This window comes from Triticum urartu, chromosome 5A (genome assembly GCF_056163025.1).
Source record: "Triticum urartu cultivar PI428250 chromosome 5A, HENAU_Tu73, whole genome shotgun sequence".
Classification (NCBI taxonomy): Eukaryota; Viridiplantae; Streptophyta; class Magnoliopsida; order Poales; family Poaceae; genus Triticum; species Triticum urartu.
Genome location: NC_141877.1, coordinates 551,557,532 through 551,578,735, shown reverse-complemented (window position 1 = coordinate 551,578,735; position 21,204 = coordinate 551,557,532). Strand labels below are relative to the sequence as shown.

The 21,204-nt window shown below is 48.2% G+C and overlaps 2 protein-coding genes and 1 pseudogene across 2 annotated transcripts; 1 reads left to right on the top strand and 2 right to left on the bottom strand.

The window, feature by feature from the left end:
- Positions 1-1,471: 1,471 nt before the first annotated feature.
- Positions 1,472-3,129, bottom strand: LOC125510493 (histidine--tRNA ligase, chloroplastic/mitochondrial pseudogene; annotated as a pseudogene).
- Positions 3,092-7,393, top strand: LOC125510494 (5'-nucleotidase / magnesium ion binding protein). Its single transcript, XM_048675694.2, has 9 exons — positions 3,092-3,448; positions 3,531-3,591; positions 3,692-3,824; positions 4,397-4,520; positions 5,313-5,369; positions 5,444-5,540; positions 5,936-6,143; positions 6,999-7,059; positions 7,168-7,393. Exons 1-9 carry the CDS (start codon positions 3,092-3,094, stop codon positions 7,219-7,221), a joined length of 1,152 nt encoding a protein of 383 aa, XP_048531651.1. The 3' UTR covers positions 7,222-7,393.
- An 817-nt stretch (positions 7,394-8,210) lies between these two features.
- Positions 8,211-11,768, bottom strand: LOC125510492 (uncharacterized). The gene is made up of 4 exons (XM_048675691.2): positions 11,094-11,768; positions 10,456-10,608; positions 9,704-10,345; positions 8,211-9,560 (listed from the first exon to the last, which is right to left on the bottom strand). Exons 1-4 carry the CDS (start codon positions 11,436-11,438, stop codon positions 8,475-8,477), a joined length of 2,226 nt encoding a protein of 741 aa, XP_048531648.1. The 5' UTR covers positions 11,439-11,768; the 3' UTR covers positions 8,211-8,474.
- Positions 11,769-21,204: the final 9,436 nt, after the last annotated feature.

Below are 21,204 nucleotides of genomic sequence, written 5' to 3'. Positions count from 1 at the left end.
ATAAATAATAACTTTATTATTGCCTCTAGGGCATATTTCCTTCAGTCACGGCCGTAGTGGCCTTGGAGTTTGCAGATAATGTAGCGCAGTGGGTCGCGGCAGTCGATTCTACGATGTTCAGAACTAAGGCAGCGGAAGCAGAGGCCTTTGAATCTACTAAAGAAGGCCTCCCTGCCCTTTGAGGAGAGCCGACCGGGGATGGAGCGTCAGCGTCGGTGGCTCTGGAGCTGGCTGGAGCCCATCAGATCTCTACTGGCCCTCCTGTTTTTGCGGGATTGATGGAGCGTCCAGCCCTCTTCAATATCGTCGCTGGCCGGAAATGGCAAGGAGGAATCACGTACCACAATGGACTTGAGACGGGGGCGCTCGGGCGGGGGTGGCGCGTCCTCGTCCTCCGGTCCGAAGCCAGCCTCGGGGTCGCAGGCGCAAGATCCGTGAGGGGAGCGGGGAGGGCTCCTCGGACCGCGCGGCGAAGGGGGGGACGGGGTCGCCGGCACCTGGGACGGACCGCTGGTCGGGGAATGGATCTCCCCCTTTTCTGGAGAGCTCCATTCAAAGCTTCCCACAGGCGAAGCTGGATCCCGCACCGGGGTGGAGCAGCGCGGCATGGCCTCCGCGGAGACCCGGGTGGGCAGCAAGCGCAGTAATGGCGCCTCGGATTTTCTATTTGGGTCATGTGATCAAGGTTGCGAGTTCCAGAGTATAGACATTATAAACAGGGTAATAACTTGAGTACTGGTTGTTAGATCTGAAGTCCTTTTTTTTGTTCCAGTGATGGTGCTTGCACATTGGTCATTCTTTAGAGCTTGCTTTCTTGTGACGGACATAGTTCATCAGGCATATTAGTCTTGTATTAGTAAGCTTATTTTGTATTGCTAACTGCTAGTAGTTAGCAGAAGCCAATTCATGTGCCATCAATTTTACAAACAATTATCTAAAAATGCACAATAGTTAATAAATGTTTATATTTACATATCCAAAACATGATAAATGGGATAATAACTTGGATACATGATTGATTAGTTCTGAAGTTTCTTTTGTGAGGTGATGGTGAATGTACGTTGGTCGTCCTTTAGAGCCTACCTTTCTTATGACCCACATAGTTCGTCAGGCATATTAGCTCACTGTATCAGTGTTCTGAATTATTTTGTATTCTGCTACTCCCTCCGTTCCGAATTACTTGTCGCATGTATGGATGTATCTAGATGTATTTTAGTTCTAAATACATCCATTTCTGCGACGAGTAATTTGGAATGGAGGGAGTACTTACTACTACTCCCTCCGTACCAAAATATATGACGTTAAAATATATATTTTGGTACGGAGGGAGTAGTAGTTAGCAGAAGGCAGTTCAATCAATTTCACAAATAATTCTCTGAATTCATGTGTTTATATTTATATATACAAAACTGTTCACAACTGACAAAAAAATGTTTATCATGGTAGTATTCTTGATGCACTCGTGATGTTTCCATGCCATTGATCAGTTGTCCGGTATACAATTCAACTTACGAATATAATATTCATCTCAATTAGATTACAATTTCTTGGAGTTGCGCTTATCTTAACATAAGCCTCAACTATAATGGTTCCATGATATTTACTCTATAATATGGCATTGAAGGCACAGCTTAAAATGTTGCAAAGGGAGGACTAACAGAGGTAGACAACAAAAACGAAGAAAATATGGGCAAGGTTTGGAAGGAAAACCTCCAGATTGGCTAGCAATTACTGTAATTCGCCTGCCTTGACCTCAAATTCCTCTTTGGTAGACAGAATCTTCACACGAACCATGCCTCGCTCCCACTCAGATTTCCCCACCAAAACCAGCCTGCTGGCATTTAACCTCTCTGCATGTTTGAACACCCATTTCAGACGCTTATCTTGCACAAGGTCTACAGATCTGCCATTCTTGCGCAGAGAGGATGCAACACAGGATGCAGGTCCCTGAAGCTCATCATCCAACGGGAAGACAATGTCGTCTATCTGGCGCGACAGATGAGGCAGAAGGCCCTTCTCCTTCAGCAGCTCGACGATAACAGCATCCCCAAACCCAAACCCACAGGCCGGCACATCTTCGCTACCAAATGTTGAAAGCAGCCTATCATACCTCCCGCCACCGCAGATCGCCCTCAGCTCCCCTTGCCTATCAAAAGCCTCGAAAACAATCCCCGTGTAGTATGCAAGACCTCGAACAACCGATGCATCGAAACATAGCCAATCGGCATAGCCATACTGCTCGGCGAAGGAGAAGAGCTTCTTCAGGTCAGCAACAGCCTCAGCACCACCAGAGCCCAGCACCTCTTCGAGCTCAGGCAGTGACTTCAGAGAAAGCACATCGATGATGCCCTGCACAGCTTCAGATGGCAGTCCAGTGGAGATCAATTCCTTCTCAATCTCCTCTCTGCTCATCTTCCCCAGCTTGTCAACAATCACACAGACCGGAGTGAACAGGTGCTGCGGCACGGAGTACATGTCGAGCACCACCTGGAGAACCTTCCGGCTGGACAGCCGGATCCCCACGTCGGAGGACACGACCCCGAGACGCTCGAAGAGGAGCACAATGGCCTGGAGAAGCTCGGCCTCGGCGCGGACGCCGGGCACGCCGAAGACGTCCATGTTCCACTGGTAGTGCTCGCGGCGCCTCCCTCTGGTCATGCGCTCGTAGCGCCAGCACTGGCCGATGGTGAACCACTTGAGCGGGAGGGGCGCCGAGGTGCCTCGCCTGATGACCAGGCGCGCGAGGGACGGGGTGATCTCCGGCCGGAGGACCACGCGGCGGCCGCCCTTGTCCTCGAAGCTGTAGAGCTGCTCCGTGATCTCCTCCCCAGCCTTGCGGACGAAGAGCGCCTCGGACTCGAGCACCGGGAAGTCCACCTCCTCGAACGCCATCAGCCGGGACACCTCCCTGAAGTGGTCGAAGAGCCAGGTGCGCAGGCGCATCTCCTCCGGCGGGAAGTCCCTCGTGCCGCGCGGCGGGTTCAGCTCCACCACCCCCGCCCCCGCCGCCGCGGAGCCATGGCAGCCGTTGGTCGGCTTCGAGGGAGAGGAGGAGGAGGAGGCGCAGAGGAGGCGGCGGCGGCGGGCGGGAATGCGGAGGAGGTGGCGGCGGAGCGCCGCCGACGACATTCTCTCCCAAGGGAAACAAACACAAACGCCCTACAGTAAGAGAGAGGGAGGGATTCGTCTTGCTCCGGCCCACCATTTCGGAATGAGGCCCATGACGAGCCCACTGCTCCTCTCCCCATCCCCTTGCCGTCTCCTCCGCCGCCTCTTCTCCCGCGCCCCTCGCCGCCGGAACCCTACGACACCGCGGCCCCTCGGCCGCCGCCTCCCAGCCTCCATGTCCTCCTCCAGCGCCAGGGCCCCCGACTCCGTCGTCGCAGACGCCGACGCGCTCGCTCGCAAGGTCGCCGCCATCCGCGCCGCCGGCCCAGCTAAGCTGCAGGTTCGCTCCCTCGCCAGTCTCACCGCCTATGTGGCCTCTGTCTATGGATTTGCAATCTGAATAGGTTCTTCCATTGGTTTAGGTGATTGCCGACTTCGACGGCACGCTCACTCGGTACTGGTACGACGGCTCCCGCGGCCAGAGTACGCCCCTCGTTTCTGCTGATTTCTCGTCAGACTTGGGAGCTTAGGACTTCAGAGATTGAATTGTCCTGAGGGCATGTGTGTGTATGTGTGGTCGTAGGTAGCCATGGGCTGCTCAGACAGGGGAATGAAGAGTTCGACGCCAAGAGGGAGGCGTTGTTCGAGCATTACCACCCCATCGAGATCAACCCCGACATCCCGCTGCTGGAGAAGGCCAAGCTCATGGAAGAATGGTGAGTAGCAGTAGTTGGAAGTCTTCCACAGCAAAATGTGGAGCGTGTAAAGTGAACACTGAAAGTGTCTGTTCTGCTTGTCCAATGACATGTTGGATACATGATTGTTTAGTTCTGAAGTCTTTTTTGTCAAGAGGTGGTGCTTGTACATTGGTCGTTCTTTAAAGATAGTTTTCTTGTGACCCACATGGTTTGTCAGTCTAATAGCTTTTTATGTCAGCATTGCATATTATTCTATTTAAAGGCGCTGTTCTGAAGTCTTTTTAAAGATAGTTTGTATTCTGCTGCCTCCTCGTAGTTAGCAGACGCCAATTCAAGTGTGATCAGTTTCACAAACAGTTCTCTCAAAGGAAAATGCACATTAATAAATATGTACTTGTGTTTATATATGTGAAACCCATTATAACAGAAATAGTAATGTTTCTTATGGTAGTTTTCTTGATTCGCTTTTGATGTTTTCATTCCATTGATCCTGTTATCCAGTATATGATTTCACTTTCGAATAAAATATGCATTTCAATTAAAGATTCTGTGTATTGTACCTTGGCCCCTGATTTCATTACTTGCTACAGGTGGGGGAAGACTCATGGTCTCCTTATTGAAGGGGGGCTTACACAAAATGCTATAAAGAAATCGGTGGCTGATGCTGCAATTGCTTTTCGAGATGGAGTGGTGGAGCTGTTTGAATTTTTGGAGGTTTTATTTCCTTTCTAATGTTTGCTTAGTGTTCCAGTTTTAGTGACCAAGGGTTTGATGGTGTACTCATTCGGAACATGCATATTTACTTTTGTCCCTGGTTATTTTGGTATGGTTAAGTCCATCGGTAGTTATTTTGTTGTGTTAAGAGAGAGAAAAAATCCCCGTGATGAATTTGTCGAATAGGAAGGCAACAAACATCACTCCCTTTTATAAACCATTTGGATAGCTATTTTGGATTCTTTTGTTGAGTGATTACTTGTATCCACAAGAATGCATGTGCTGAGTGAAAAAAGAACCATAGGCTGCTTTTGGCTGTGCATATGAGCGTGGAATTCATCTTCTCGCGTTTCAGCAAGTTTGACTTCGGATTTGAGAAGTAAAGTAGTCATCCTGCTGAAGCTATTAGACACATTCATACAAGCATAAGAGAGCCTAAATTGCGGTTATGTAATTTTCCCTTGGTCTGTTTCTTATCTTTCCCGTCTTCTGTTTATATCATTGGATGGAATCTTTCATATTCTAGGCACACGTTATTTTAGGCAACAAAGAATATGTTGTTTCCTGGAGTTTTCTGGCGCTTATTTCTTTTTTTTTCTTTCTTGCATATATGTTGGTAATGAAGTGATATTATTGGTAGATCAAGTTGGCTTGCCTGAGATCACAACATTTTCGGGAGATATGAAGAATGAACCTCTGTTATGGCTAGTTTAATAAAACCCTGCAACTGTTGCTGTTATGGCTACAATTAAGACATAAGTGTTTGATAAAGCCTTTAAATATAATTTTCAGGCTAGAGATATTCCAGTGCTAGTATTTTCGGCTGGACTTGCAGACATCATTGAGGAGGTAACTTCTAAAAGGAACGAAACCAAATGTTGAACGAACTTCGTTGCAGATGACACGCCTGCTCTACCTTTTAGGTCTTCCGGCAGAAACTCCACCGATCATTCAAGAACATCAAGATTGTGTCCAATAGAATGGTCTTTAATGAAGAGGGTTCTCTTGTAGCATTTAAAGGTGATTTTTAATCCTCAACAAGTGTCTATGATTCGTGGATTGTTTCTACCAAATGTGAATGCAGGATATATGTTCATAATATCCAACTCGTAAAAAATAGTAGTTTCATGCAGTTGTCCTACATTGAACAAATTCTATTTTATGAAAATATGTGACATGTGAAATCTCTAAGATCCAAAAGTACGGTTGTTGGTTTGCTGTTACCTGACTGTCTCATTGGACCTTTGTCTAAAGACCACTCTATATTTGTATTGTGTATCTCCGTTGATATGGATACCCTTTATCACTTTTCCATAAACAATCTTTTCAAACTGATGATAACACTTGTTTACGCCAAGTATGCATTTTTCTTACCTTCTCATTACCTCATAGAATCTAAATAACGTCTAATGCAGGGAAGACAATTCATGTTCTAAACAAAAATGAGCATTCCTTGGACATGGCAGCTCCAGTGCATGACAGTCTGGGGGATCCAAATGGTTCTATTGATGACTATTCATTGGTGAAAAAGAGGACCAACGTGCTGCTACTTGGAGATCACATTGGAGACCTGGGAATGTCTGATGGTTTAAACTACGAGAACAGGATTGCTGCTGGATTCCTGTATGTGAATTTCCATTTTGCTTGCCTTTTGCTTGATTCATTCAAAGAAATTACAATTAAACATATTGAGAATAATCACATAATATTTTTTATTCTGGTTAAGTCTATATTCGATGGATTTGGTCATTTGCAATATATAGAATTTACGTAGAAAATGTGGGGACAACTCCTGCTGATACTGAAATTGATTAGTTATTGCGATGAACCGAGTAAATTACTAAACAATCCAATGGGTCATATACATTTTTTTTCTACTGTATACTCTAGGGGGGGGGGGGGGGGGGGGGGTATTCTAAGCTTATATAGTCCTGACTTTGCTCTGCCCATGACGTATTCTAAGCTTATATAATCCTGACTTTGCTCTACCCATGACGTACTTTCCAAAATTCAAGCTGAACTTCTCCCCATTTGTCTTTTGACTCTTGTCATATAATATAAGTAGCTTATTTTGTTGGCAGAAGTGTGAGTTAGACGTGTCATCTTCATTAATTTTTTGCAGATTTATATACTTAACAAGCTCTGGACATAAATTGCTGTCTTTTCTTTAAAGTAAAGTTTCTTTGCAGTTGCATCAAAGCTTAGCAATCACAAGAACGCTGATGTTTGTGCTGTACTAGTTTCCTTTTAACCAATGCAAGCCAAAATTTCATCGCGTCACATGGAACTCCATGTGACTAATCAACATTAAATAAAGCATTTTAACCAAGGAAACCGTATATTCTTCTTATCAAACTTTGACTGCTAATTTTTGGAAAGCAAGTGCTTTGTTCAAATCTTGTTTAATAACAGGTGTGAGTGACAGGATTCACTTTCCTACAGATTTATGCATCAATTGACAAACGACCGGTTTTGCAGGAATACCAACATTGAGAAATCTCTGAAAGATTACTCCAAGGCATTTGACATTGTTTATCTGGTGAGATATGGTTTAGTACACTGCAATCACTTTAATTATCATGGTTATACACCTTGTTTAGTTCCCAGTTCTCACATCATATGTCTATGGTGATTCAACTCTATGCAGAATGATGTGTCGATGCGGGGAGTTGTTGAGCTTGTGTCTGATCTGTGTCCTTAACCGAGTCATCTTTAGCCGAACCTAGACCCTGAAATCTGGGTTATCTATCTATGCCCGAAACTTGCTAACTTGGTAAACTTGCTTCATGAGAAGCACTTGTACAGCTAGGCAGCAGCCTGTATCAAATGATTATGATGTACCCAATTCCTAGGCATGCCATGGTTTTCTTGTGTGCTCTCTTCTTAGAAATTTGTCACAGGACAAAAGGTCGAAGTCGCTCACAAAATAGTAAATACTACTATGCCAGCTTAACTACAGAAAGATTGTGATTGTGAAGGGGACATTCACATAGTATAAAACTAGGAGAAAAATAACATTATATTCCTTGTCCAAAACATGCATTGTGAGCACTAATTGGCCGCCCAGCTCGGTTATGCGTGTCCTGGCTGTTACATCACTCCTGAGCTAATCATATTCTGACCAAGTATGAACGACTATGACAATTTTTCAAATGCACCATTATATTCAGACAAATCAATGGTTTTTCTAGCGGCAAAATTATATTAAAGTCAGCATGTGACGAAATGAGTTACTACAAATTAAAAACTCAGGCCCGCGATACCGATGTTCTCTACCGAAAATTCCAAACCTGCCCTGCAAATTAAGAAAACAAAGCCAGTATTCATCAAAAGGTATGTAGAAGAATCAACTGCCATTTAACAGTATCACGAGCTGGCGAGATCACATGACGATCCAGAAAAAGATTGGAGGATGCTTTTGATCCGCATTTTGCAGCAGCTCGTGCGTCGCATTCACTGAAGATGTACTTCACGCTGGTGACAGCTTTGGTTCCGGTAACCCGGCACGTCTGGACGATGCCTCACCGTCAAGAAGCCACAGCCAACAGCACCAGCACGAGCCAAAAAGTTTCAGCAACAGCATTACATCAAGAACGGGCAGTCATTTTCAGGCAGCATCGACAGACGGCTCAGAGTTTCAGCAATCTCTGCTCCTCACACCAAGTTTGCATACAGAAACAAGGTCAAAACTTCAGTAAGATGATGGGATTCCTCATCGATTAGTACAAGGGTTATGCGTGATTACAAAGATCATCCGGTTAATACAAGATAGGCAGGAGCAATCGCCTCTTTGTACAAAATGCAGGCGGCTGGCTCCGATGCCTGTGATGACGGGAAACCTATACTAGTCAGGTCATATTAGACATGGAACGAGCACATACAGGGGGGAAAAGGCAGCAAAATCTTCGAGTAGGTTCCCCTCCATGGAAAAAACTCAGCCAGCGCAGTGGCAAGCTATGCCACGGCAACCGCCGGTGCTAGGGCGAGCTCCATCCCCGGCGGCGGCTCGGGCCATGAGAACTCAAACGGAGCTTCGATGGTGAGGGCTTGTGGCGGCTGGGCAACCTCTGCCGGGACCGCCTCGGTGTAGTGGAACTCGATCTGGAGGCGGTGGTGCAGCGGCGTCGATGCCACCGTTCCCCTCTTGATGTCCCCCTGTAGCTCCCTGATCGGTATGGCCGCCAGGAAGCTCTTGATGTACTCTTTGCACGACTCCTTGCCCTTCGACACGAGTACGTTCTCTTCGATGTCGTCGTCTTCGCTGTCCTGCCCGGACGAGGAGCTCCTTGAAGAACCCTTCAGCGGCCCGCTTGAGTCGGGGCTAGGTTGCGCCTTCTTCTCGTCGGACACCTTGTGAATCATGGTGGTGTCGTCGAATTTCAAAATGTAGGCCTGGCTGCATCCTTCGTAGAACCTTTCTCCAAGGGTGTCGATGATGTAATATGCATCACGCTCAACCTTGAGGAGAAAAAAGTGGTCATTCCAGCTCACTATATATAGGTTAGGGTTGTCACTGGATGAGGCCTCTGCTGCCTGGCTGATCTCATCCCAGATGTTATCAAAGGACATGGCATCATTGAGGAAGTCAAGTCCTCCCATGTCATCAGCTCCTTCGGGTACGAAGAATCCGATAAATGACTTGCTGGGGGAGACTGTAAGTGGCCGGGTCTTGGCATCAAGGACAGTTTCAAGATCAAAGTGCTTGTCAGGAAAACGCTCTCGGTATGTCTTGTTCTCACAAAGGTTTCTCCACTCTAGTGATCCTTCTCGGATCAGGTTATCAAATTGCGACTGAATAGGCATCAGATTCTGATTTGCCTGGAACCAGTCTGCAATGACAGCCACAAGTGACGTGCATGCACTTGCCCCAGCAGCCCGCTCACTTCTCTGGTCTATTGACGCAAAGAACACCTGGGAAGAAAGCCTCATATGACCATCACGGCTAAGTACCTCCTTTGATTCCCAGTTCCCCACAACAAAATTGTCATCGCCAAATTCTGACATCATACCATGAACTGACCCATCTTCGCTTCTTGATCGCTGCAATTGAAAGAAATATTGTTCAGCGCAAGTTATGGACATTCAAAAACAGTTCTGTGGTATACAACAAGGCCTCTGGGCCAAAGAACAGGATGCTGACTATTTTTTCACAATGCAATGAAAAGAAAAAGAGGAAATTTTACCTGTGATCCATCGGAAGAGGTTAGCAGCCGACGATCGTGGTCAATATCATCACCTCCCTCTTCTCCATTTGCTCTCTTCAACAGAGGTTCACCCTTAGCCTTTAGTGACCGTAAACCCAGTTTCCTCTTTCTCCAAGGAAGGATACTCCGTTTGGCAGTTGGCAACACAGTTCCCACAGCAGTTGATGACTGTGGTTCATCTACATGGTAACCGGCATCGGATTTCCGGTGACTGTAATAGACCCAGTCCTCATGGTCACCAACATGGTTGACAGACTGCAGTGAACCATAACTGAACGACTTCCTGATAGTTGAATCCGCAACTTCATCTTCATGTGTTCTATCATCAAGATCTTCATCCACAGGCTCGGTACCATATGGATATTCGGTACCATCACTGTGAATATAGCAATTATCTTCACTGCCTTCATCGCTTTGGAATGTCTTCTTGGACCTTCGAGCTGACACTATATGCCTGAGGATTTTTACCTTTCTTAGCCCCGCTTTAATGACTGAAACCTCATCTTTTCCTCCAGGGACAGAATCACAAGACGACGGGGATAACGGAGCGGCCACAGCAGACCGTTGTGAAGCATCAGAGGCTTCTTGATGAGCTCTCAGTTCCACCATGCTCAGAGTGAGCTGCAATGAAAAAGAGGATGTCAGTCACACAGGCGGCAATTAAAACGAGTTTTTCTTTTTTACGCCGAGAATCATTAGCTAGAAGCTTGTTGTTCACAACAAAAACTCACATGAAGCGACGGAGCAGACTCAGGCGCACCACAGGGCACGGACAAAGGGAGAATTATCTCAATATCCTCTTCGGCTGCTGATGCATAATCTGCTAGGCTAAGAGAAGCAGTTCCCAGAATTGTTGGTTTAGTCTTTGGGCCTTTGTTCACATCCTGCCACGAGGAAAAGAAGAACAAGGCATATCAGATTCCCTGCTGAAGTCACTCAAAACAAACTGACTGGAAGAAATCACTGAAAACAAAATATGCCAACTTGCTAAGGGATGATTTGCAATTGTTCATGGCGCAATTGAACTCGGTCGCAAGGCTATAAATTCATTCTGGAAGGGGTTATTTGAGAGCAGGAAACATGATACCATGGCCACATAGAAAAGCAACTGTAGCTATCGTTACTGGTAAACATAATAAGGAGTCCATATATTTCATAAGGTGTGATGTTACTATCAGATTTTGCTCCATATTAACAGGAATACAGTTGCCCGCCATGATTGATCCATTGACATCCACCAACTACACATATTCGTTCAAGCAACTGAAAAATAATAATTTTACTCCTCTAAGGATGATATAATTAACAATCAAGAGAAGGCAATGGAATCCAGTTCCAGCAAGGAGAGGAGAGGGGAGGAGATGCTCACGGTGAAGACGGTGAAGGCGAGCTCCCACGGCTGGAACGCGGCGGCCTCCCGGTGGGACGCGGCCGCGAGCGTGACGGCGCTGTCGAACCCCTCCTCCCACGCCACGGCGCCGCCGGCCAGCTCCTCGCCCCTGGTGCGGTTGCGCCGCACCGCGCGCCGCAGCGAGCCGAGGCCGGACGCCCTCGGCCCCTTCCACCTGACCTCCGCCGCGACCCTCTGCTCCTGCTCCGCGGGCTCCACGGACGGCGGGGGCGGCGGCAGCCCCTCCGCCCGCCGCACCACCAGCCGGACGCGGAACTTGCGCGCCTGGGGCGGCCGCGGCCACCGCATCATCCTCGCCACCATCTAGGCCGGGAAGGAACCCCCTCGACGAGGCCCGGCCGAATCGCGCGGAGGAGGAAAGGAAAAGGCTCGGCTCGGCCACCAAGAACCGACCGAAATGTCGCAAGAACACCCGCACACACCCCGCGTGCCTCTGCTCCAAGAAGACGAACCGGGGAACCCTCGGGCTTGAGCGACGGCCGGATCGGTAGAGAACGCGTCGATCTCGTCGCGGCACGGCCGGATTTTGCCGGGTGTTTGGCTCGATTTGTTGAGAGTCGGGGGAGGAGACGGTGGAGAGAGAGAGGGAGAGAGGTTGTGGGGGAGGAGAGTGGAGGGAGGCACGAGGAGAGAGAGGGGTGCAGGTCTCGGGCATAAATAGGGGCAGAAAAACGTTGCGGAGGGGAGGCGCGGGTGGGGCCCCCCTTTGTTTTTCTCTGCTTGTTTAGATCGCGGAGTGGGGCCCCGTGGCCGGCTTTTCCATGCTGTCTCTGTACCGGCAGCATAAATTTCGTTTTTCTTTTGTTATTATTACTTTCTCGTCTCGGTTTTACAGGACATATTTTTGCTTGTCAAAGTACAGTATAAGATTTGGGGCTTTGTTGATCAAATGAGAAATATTAATGTTTTTACAGTCCCCGAGTTTTTCTTTGTGTGTGTAACAGGACCTGGATCTATTATAAAGCTTCACCGGAAGTACAAAGCTCTCCAACATAATAAATCATAGGTCAAAACCCCAAACATAATAACTCATATAGGGTTTTTTTAGCAGATAATAGAGGGGGAGGCAAGGCAAAGCTGTCACACCGCCGAGTGGAGGTTCCTCCTAGCAAGACAAGCTAATCCATGAGGGTCATTCATATTTACTTTATGTGATGCTGAATCACAACCGCAATAATAGGAAATATTTTCTGAACATAAATGAGTAAATGACAGTAATATATGTGGAATAAGGCACATGCGTGTAAAATTAAGTGTTGATCAAAGCCTTTGTCTTGATGGGTCGAAATGCCTCTTATATATCCGGATGAAAGGACTTTCTTTTAGATAGGTGGGACTACTATTATTTAGTAAACTGGAGAATGTTTGAGCTGCGACCTTTTGTGAACACTAATGGTGGCTCTTTTGCATCTTCTTTAGTAGGGTTAACCATGCACAATGTTTTCTTTTTTCCTTACAACACAAGGGAGACTATCTGTGCTGCTATAAATCGGTTAGAAGCATTCCATGAACTGCCCTGATTCACAAGAGGAAGTGAACTCAAGGAGAAGGTACGTCAAAAGGAACTATGCTTAGGGATCCTTCGCAAATTAGCGAGGACAACACGGCGAAGGAGTTTCACCATAAGATTGACTATCGCATGAGTAGTAGCCAATGTATGTGCTCTCCCTACCAACAACAGGCGGAGTCATGATAGCACATCGTGTACCTTGCATGAAGTCATTGCATTATCATGGAATTCATTGACGTCGACGACATGGAAAAGAGATAAATGTGTTTGTAGTGTGAGGGGAAGAATATAGATCAAGCGAGGAACTATTTATTTGAATATATGAAGAAGTAATCGTGGAGAGAACCATAGCATGGGAGAAGATGTGAGTCAAAGTGGAGGGCAAAGTTAGGACAAAGAACAAGAGGGGGTCATTTTTTTGGCCCAAACCGTAGAGCAATAGTTCTAAGGTATTTTCCATCAATAAAAGTAAATATGGTACATATATACAAACAAAACAAAAGAAAGAATAACTAAAAAAGAAGAGCAGTTATCCTATTTCCTTTTTGGATGATATTCTCCTGGCAGAGATGAATTATCGAATCATATTGTAGTTGTGAATCATATTGCCGGTGAGGAGGTGAAAATTGGTTGGACTAGAACCCATTTTAGGGTTAGTGATGGCCTTATTCTTAGGGTTCCGACGTTACAAAGAGGTGGCCACAAGGGGGGGGGGGGTCACTAGAATTACCTTACAAAGATGTCAAGTGGTGTGCAGGACAAAGCATAAGAGACGAGGACAAAACGGTGTCGGACAAACTAGTAGTGGGGGGGGGGGGGTGATACAGCATGATCTAAGGTTCTAGTGAAGATCATATGTCGGGTCGGGCTGGGTTTCAGGTCGAGCTTGCAAAAGCCCGATCCTGAAACTATAAGCCCGAGTTCGAGGCCTAAAATAGCACTTTTCTCAAGCCTGAGCCCGGTCTGAATGCTGTTTGTTGGTCTATGCACGTGCAAGTCCACCCCGAAGCCCAACCAGAGTGATCTTTTGGGCTATAAAATGAAGCCCAACCCGGCCTGGCCCAGCCTAGTTTTTTTCAGGCTGGGCTGTGGCAGGTCTGTCCATGATCAGGTTTAGTTGTACGTATTCAACACATAATTTTGGTATTTGTTGTCAAGAAATAAAGCCAAAAATTTCAACCGACACAAACAACACCAGTTCAATTGGATGAGCTACCTCCACATCTAAATACTACCTCCGTCAAATGGATAAAAATGAATGTATCTAGATTTAAAATCATCTAGGTACATCTATTTCTATGACAAGTAATTCTGGACGGAGGGAGTATAAGTTTAGCTTGCTATATGATTCAATATGATATTCTAATTGCTCTAGTTCCAGCAAACAAGAGATGATGTGACAATAATTTGCTGGAACAAAACACTCCTACAAGAACAATTCATAGAATAACCTGCTGGAACGACTTTTTTTAGAAAGGAAGGACTATTATTAGTAAATTGGGAAATGTTTGAGCTGCCACATTTTTGGTGGTTCTTTTGCATCTTCTTCATTAGGGTTAACCATTCACAGTGTTTTATTTTTCCTTACAGTACAAGAGAGACCATCTGTGTTGCTCCAAATCGGTTTAGAAGCATTCCTTGAACCAGTCCAATGCATGGGAGGAAGTGAACTCAGAAAGAAGATACCTTCAAAAGAATAATGCTTAAGGATCCTCCGCAAAGCAGAAGGAATGACGCGCGGAAGGAGTGTCACCATGAGATGAACCGCTACATGAGTAGCATCCAAAATATGTGATCTCACTACCAACAACAGCCGGAGTCTGATGGCACATCGTGTATTACCTTGCTTGAAGCTATTGCCTGGCTATCATGGAAGTCACCGGCAAACATGGAAAAGAGATAAAATGGGTTCGTGGCGTGAGAGGAAGAATCAAGATTAATCGAGGAAATTTGTAATTGAATATACGAAGAAGTAATCGTGGAGAAAACCGTAGCATGGGAGAAGATGTGTGTCAAAGTGGAGGGCAGAGTTAGGACAACAAACAAGAGGTGGGTAAAAGAGATGGGATTTTTGTTCTTAAGCATGTCCAACAACTGCAACAAAATTGGTTTGACATGAAACCGGCTTAGGATTGCCTATGGCCATATTGTTAGGGTTCGATGTTCAAAAGAGAAGAGGGGGGGGTCACTAGTGTGCTAGGATGCAGCATAAGAGATGGGGATAAAGGGCCAGTTCTTTTGGCAGCTTAAAAAAAGTTGTCTTGTCCCCAACTTTTTTCATAGGCCGCCTCTCTTATTTATTGATGCTTCTAAACTAGTTATGAGATAACTAATTTAGAAGTCTCAACAAATTTAGGGTGCGGCAGATTAATTTTTAAGCCGCCCAAATGAATAAACTAGTTATGAGGTAACTAATTTAGAAGTCTCAACAAATTTAGGGTGCAGCAGCTTAATTTTTAAGCCGCCCAAATGAACTGACCCAAAGGGTGTCGCCCGGACTGGGGGGGGGGGGGGTTGCAATATGATGTAAGGTTCCACATATTTATGTAATACTCCCTCCGTTCCGAATTACTTGTCGCATGTATGGATGTATCTAGATGTATATTAGTTCTAAATACATCCATTTCTGCGACGAATAATTTGGAACGGAGGGAGTAACTAGCAAGAGGCCCATGCGTTGCACGGAACATCAAGATGCATTTATACGAGCTGTTTGTCTCGTGGGAGACGAAGATGAATGAGGGAAGGCCTTATCTGCAAATGTGGAGAGAGGTACGAGTATCTTTTTGCAAAATTGACATAGTTTGCTTTCTATCCGTCAGATACAGATCAGACGGTCTATATTGCAGGATGACAGGCACACCATCATCACCAACTCAGTTTTTTATAAGAGTAGAGATAAATATTTTTTGTCGAGAAACCAGAAAGACATTCCAATCTACGCAACACGCACCACTTTTAATTGGATGAGCTAGCTCCACGTCTAAAACACAACTGTAGCATAAACGTATGATTCGATATGATATTCTCATTGCTCTAGTTCTAGCAAACAAGAGACAATGTGACAATAACCTCCATGAATAAAGCACTCTTACAAGAACAATTCACAGAACAACCCATTTTCACCATTCGTTCCCTTTCCCTTCCCTCTTGGCCTACAGAGACGTTGCTGAGCACATCCTCGCCAATGCATTCTACACTACCTGCCCCCTATAATTGAGCGTGCGAGCCAGCGCTAGCTGATGCCAAAAAGGATTTTACTGCTCGGCCTGTTCGCAGAATATACTGCTACGTAGATTATGCGGCTTGATAAGGCTAAGGCAGCCTATGAGCTTGCAAATTAACCGCACATAGATATAGTTGTATCCGTCTGCCGCTCCCCCGACCTCGGCTGGGAAGGAGGATGACAGCCTTGTGGCCTCCCTCGTGGTGTTATTCCCTCGGAATAGATGCCTTTGCTCGATGCTCGAATTTTATTTTATCAAGGAAGAACGATTCTGCCCCCAAGCTGAACCAATCACCACATAACGCTCCACTTGTCGCGATCCTAACTGCAAAACTCCAGTATTATTTTCCTAGGCGCCATCCGCAAACGGTTCATCGATTTTAGGCACCCCGTTACCACGACAAGAGGACCTGCAGTTTGAAAGGAAACAACGGGAAGATGGGGAGACAAACGGGACAAAATGGAAAGGGAGGCTGCAGTCGGGTTGGCTGGCTACATGTATGCATCAAACAAGATCATGTGGCTGATCTTCCTGTCCTGGCTACGATGGTGATCATGGGTTCCAACGGTGACCGACCGCACACTGACCGAGAGGTTCCGTGTGTGTGTGATGGCCCTCTGTGGGCTCCATGTGCGCATGTTTGTTTGACCTCACTTTGTGTCTCTGGTCAGAGTACCCCAGATCCTCTCTCGTGTCGTGAGATCCACAATCTTCGTTCCTACAGTAGAGTATCTACAACTGAAATCTGCTCAAACAGAAAACAACCATCCAATTGGACATCCCAATCCAGTCCATTTTATCCGGACTATAGTGCGCCCCTCAAACTCAGTCCATAGTCCACCATGTCTGACTGATGGGCGGGGCGCGCAACTCAAAAAAAATACGAGCAGGACTTGCGGTGGAACCCATTAGTCTGCCCCAGAGCTCACAGGTTTGCTGTCCACATTCATGTTGCCGCTCTGGCGCATCGTTTGAGGGGTCAAATTCCGGCTATTTAAGCCGGTCGACGAGCCAAACCCCGGCCTTCCTTCACAATTCCTCCATCCTCTTGGGTTCACGTTGTCACTGTGTCCACGGGCTTGTGTCGTCCGGGTCCAAGCTCGCCGTTCGCCATCCAACACGTTGCGCACGACGGTCATATGGTATAAGCAATTGGCGCTGGAGCGTTGTGCCCATATCGTGATGGAGGCTTGCCCAACCCGCATTGTGGTCAATCTTCCCTCGACATCGAACAAAGAGGAGGGGGAAGCGCTCGGAGAAGGCGGTCCTGATAGTTGACCCCGTCACCTCCGGGTTGGAAATGGCGGGCACTGCCTTAGGTGAGGGCCACGACATCCCCCACCTCTCGATGGAGGATGTGCGGGAGCAATTCCCCTTGGCCATGTAGGCGAGCACCTCATGACAGAGGAGCAGCTCACTACCGAGCAAAGCGGACGCTGCTGCCCTCGCTAAGCTCTACATCGACCCTGCCTTCATTGCGGAAAACCGCGCCATCCTCAGAGTCAATGCGGGATGAGCGGGGTGGTAATGGTGAACCGTTACACGCTCTTCATCCACGATGCTGAATGAAGAAGACTTTTGCGGACGACTATGAGTAAGACGAGATGCATTCGCCCGTCAATGACAAGAAGGCTGGTGACTTCCGCAATCCCGATCTCCTCAGACTCGGAGTAGCTTTTAGTTTGCATTTTTTTAATGTAATTGTATCTCTGTTTTATCTTAAGATAAATGTAGCTTTAATGTATAAAACCTTCTCTACATGACTTCTGCATTGCATGCTTTTGTATGTTTTCTTTTGTGAAATATTCTTTTGTATGGTTTTGAGGGTTTGTAAATAAGGAGAATGGTTGCTCGAAGGGACAAACGCATCCATGGACATATCTTAGGAGGTCATATTTACCCAGTCAAGTCTGGTTGAAGATGCTTTTACACTGGTGGCACACCTATCTGTTCTAGTTGGACCCGTCGGTAAAAGACTAAAAGTATAGGCCTCTTGATACGCCACGTACAGATACGGTGCTCGGTTGTTCACCCCCGGCGGCGAAGTGCGAATCCCATTCGGTACATGTCGATCGCACCGTGTGCTCCAGAACCTTGAAAAATCCTACTGTACACAGGGTTTGAGGCGTATGTATCTCTACCTCCATCTCAAAGATGTGTTGTCCCATTCCATGTGCAGTGCAGATAATAATATAGCAGCAAAACAGGGACACCCACCGAACCCAAGTGCGGAGGGAGACCTGAACCAATATGGAGACAACTCAGATAGTGTGGTGGATATGTCAACGGGGAGTGTGCGTGCGTGCGTGCTTTTCTTCGTTTCTTTTTGGCCAATGTGCGTGCCTACTTGGTGCCTTGTCAAAAAAGTCAACTCAGCACCACTGCCGTATGCTCATTGTCACTGTATATCTCTCTGTGTCTGTTCAATGTCAATTTCCATGTCCACTTTGAGCACTTACCTGTTGCCGCCCTGCGCAGTAAGCACCGGCCCTGGATCATCACTCTATGCAAGATATTTGTCTGATACTCTCACAAAGAAGACAACCGTTTTTGGCCAACCCGAGGGCCCGTATCTAGCTCAGTTCCTTGTTAGGTCCGACCAGGCCTATAGATGTATGAATCAACGTCCTTCTAGACGAGCAATATCTTGTTGTTGGTGTCTTGCGTGTCACCAACAATGGCCGGCATCTACCTGCTGATGGCACATATTAGGCCATCTCCAGTCGCGCCCTCAAGAAGACCCGCTAAGCGTTTTTTCGTCCGCCGACGTTAAAAAATCGGTTCAGTCGCACCCCCAAGAGCCCAATTTTCACCGACTCGGGCCGAAATTGGCGCCGGCGGACCCAACCCGAACCCGGCGCGCTGGGGGTCGCTCGGGGGCGCCGGACGAATCGTTTTTGCCGCGAAGAGCCGCGGGCCCGCCGCGTCAGCGACTCTACTCTCTTCTCGCCCCTTCGTCATCCTCATCGTCTCGTTTCCCGCGGCGAATCAATGCCAAAGCTGCCGCGCGCTGCCGCGCCGGTCAGCCTCCATTGATGCCTCACGGGCGGCGCAGTGAAGGCTGGGCGACGCGTCCCTCGGCCGCCACGCAATCACGCCACGCGTAACGCGCCGGCCAAGCCTACCACGCGGCGTCTCCGCCTATAAAAGCCGGCTGCAAGCGCGCCGGAGAGACTCACCCCGATCATCCACCGACGACGCGCTCATTTCTCCCCCTTTCCTCCTCTCGCCGTCACCAGTTGAGAAAGCATGGCCGAGCGTTTCCCAGGCGACGGCGCGGCGGCGAACGGATTCGGACGCCGTCATCTGCATGAGGACGAGGCTCGCCTCCTTTTCGAGGCCGAGTACCCGGTTCCGCCGGACATGCGGGTGCCCGGGGCATGAAGGATCAGCGTCGGCGGCGTGCCGGTGCCCCCGGTACCCACCGGCGCGGCGCGACGTGCGGAGATCGCACGCATCCGCTCGTCCTTGCCGCGTGCGGCGAGGGAGGGGCCCCGGTACGTCCCTGACAGCCCAATCTGGGAGCCGTACTTCCGCCGCCGGCACGGCGAGCAGCTCGAGGCCACCAACGGCGTTGTGCCCTCCGACAGGTTCAACGCCGCCAGCCGGCATCGGTGGTGGGGCGTGCCCGGGCGCACGTTGGAGTCCGTCCTCGAGTACATCGAGGGCGGCAACACGCCGCGCCTCGAGTACCCCGCTCCCCCGTCCTTCTCACGCCGCCGCCGGGGAAGCTCCTGGACGCCGAGGCGCATGGAGACCGGGGTGTCCTCCTCCTCGTCCGGCGGCTCTCCCTGCCTCCACCTCCGCCCCGTCAAGCCGGAGCCCCAGGACACGCCTGTCAGCGCGCGTACCCGCAGCTCCTGCGGCTCTCCCTGCCTCCACCTCCGCCCCGTCAAGCCGGAGCCCCAGGACACGCCTGTCAGCGCGCGTACCCGCAGCTCCGGCGCCCTCGTCGAGCCCAAGGTGGAGTCCAGCCTCCCCCCGGAGTACGAGGAGATAGCCCGGCGCGGCTTCTCCGACGAGGACGCCATGCGGTGGTCGCGCGACGACTACCTGCGCGAGGAGATGATCCGGCCGCGCCGGGCCCTGGAGGAGATCGCCGCCCGCAAACGTGGGCGCGAGGACGAGGACGGTGTCGTCGTCCTCGATAGCGACGACGACGACGCCTCCGGACCGTCCAACCCGCCGCGCCAACCGGGGGAGGGATGCAGCAGGGACGGCGGAGGCATAGGCGGGGGCGATGACGACGACGACGGCGGCGGTGACTACACGCGGTTCTACAGCCTCCTCGGCATGTAGAACCGCGTGGGCGGGCGGCGAGGGAGACGGCGGGGTAGCCCGCGATAGTTTTTTTTTTGTAAAATATGTTTAAATTTGAACGAACTCGCCAGTATTTGCGTTGTGTTTGCGCCGAATTTAAACATTTTAAAAATCCGTGGGGGCCGCGACTGGGGGGCATCACGCCCTCAATGCGCAGTTTAGCGCCGGTGCGTTCCCAGAGGTGATTTTTTGCCCCTCCTGAAAATCCAACGGCTGAAGATGCCCTTATGCACACCAACATGGGTGACCTAGGCCTAGGCCTAGCTTAGCCACCATTGCTAGCCGGCACCGGCACATCTCTTTTCCTGGTTTCCATCTCCATCGTGTAGAAAGATGCAAGCGCGGCATAACCCAACAACAATCATGATGGGTGATATACGAAAAGGCAGAATTCTCAATTGAAATTAGCACGCACGCACACGCCCTCAGCGTCTCGTGCATCAACCAGTTAATCAATTACACACAACATTCGTGCAGTAAACTCGAAACGATATTAGATAGACTCCTGCAATCGTGTTCTAGACGTTGTTATGGCATCTCCGAGGCGGATCAGTAAGGGTGTGTTTGGTTGAGGAACCAACTGTCACGAAATGGAATGGTTCCATTCCAGAGGAACGGGTCGGTTCCGTTCTTGTGTTTGATAGGTGCAAAAAAGTAGAACGGGTTGGTTCCATTCCAGTGTTTGGTTTGGAAGAATGAAAGAACAAAAATTCAAATTTTCGGCAGCATTTCGTTTGTATTTTCAAGAAAAAAACAACATAACTATATATATTGACAAAGAACACAATTTCCAGCAATATCATAAGATGACAATCATGTAGTAAGTTCATTTGGTATATCCAAAAGCAATCAGCACGTACATGTCTTTTACATACAAATAGGCAGTACATGTCTTTCACATACAAATAACCAAGGAAAGTGCACTACACTCATACATGTTCACACACCAAACATCCAAAAGCAACCCAATGGTACTACAGCCATACATGTTCACATACCAAACATCCAAAAG

Bases quoted from the DNA above. Each gene is read 5' to 3' on its own strand.
- LOC125510492 (XM_048675691.2), bottom strand. From the start codon at position 11,438: ATGGTGGCGAGGATGATGCGGTGGCCGCGGCCGCCCCAGGCGCGCAAG. The intron at 10,346-10,455 runs GTGAGTTTTTGT...TTTTCATTGCAG, and splicing joins AGTCTGCTCCGTCGCTTCAT to CTCACTCTGAGCATGGTGGA. The intron at 9,561-9,703 runs GTAAAATTTCCT...TTTCAATTGCAG, and splicing joins CCTCTTCCGATGGATCACAG to CGATCAAGAAGCGAAGATGG.
- LOC125510494 (XM_048675694.2), top strand. From the start codon at position 3,092: ATGCGGAGGAGGTGGCGGCGGAGCGCCGCCGACGACATTCTCTCCCAA. The intron at 3,449-3,530 runs GTTCGCTCCCTC...CCATTGGTTTAG, and splicing joins CCGGCCCAGCTAAGCTGCAG to GTGATTGCCGACTTCGACGG. The intron at 6,144-6,998 runs GTATGTGAATTT...CCGGTTTTGCAG, and splicing joins AGGATTGCTGCTGGATTCCT to GAATACCAACATTGAGAAAT.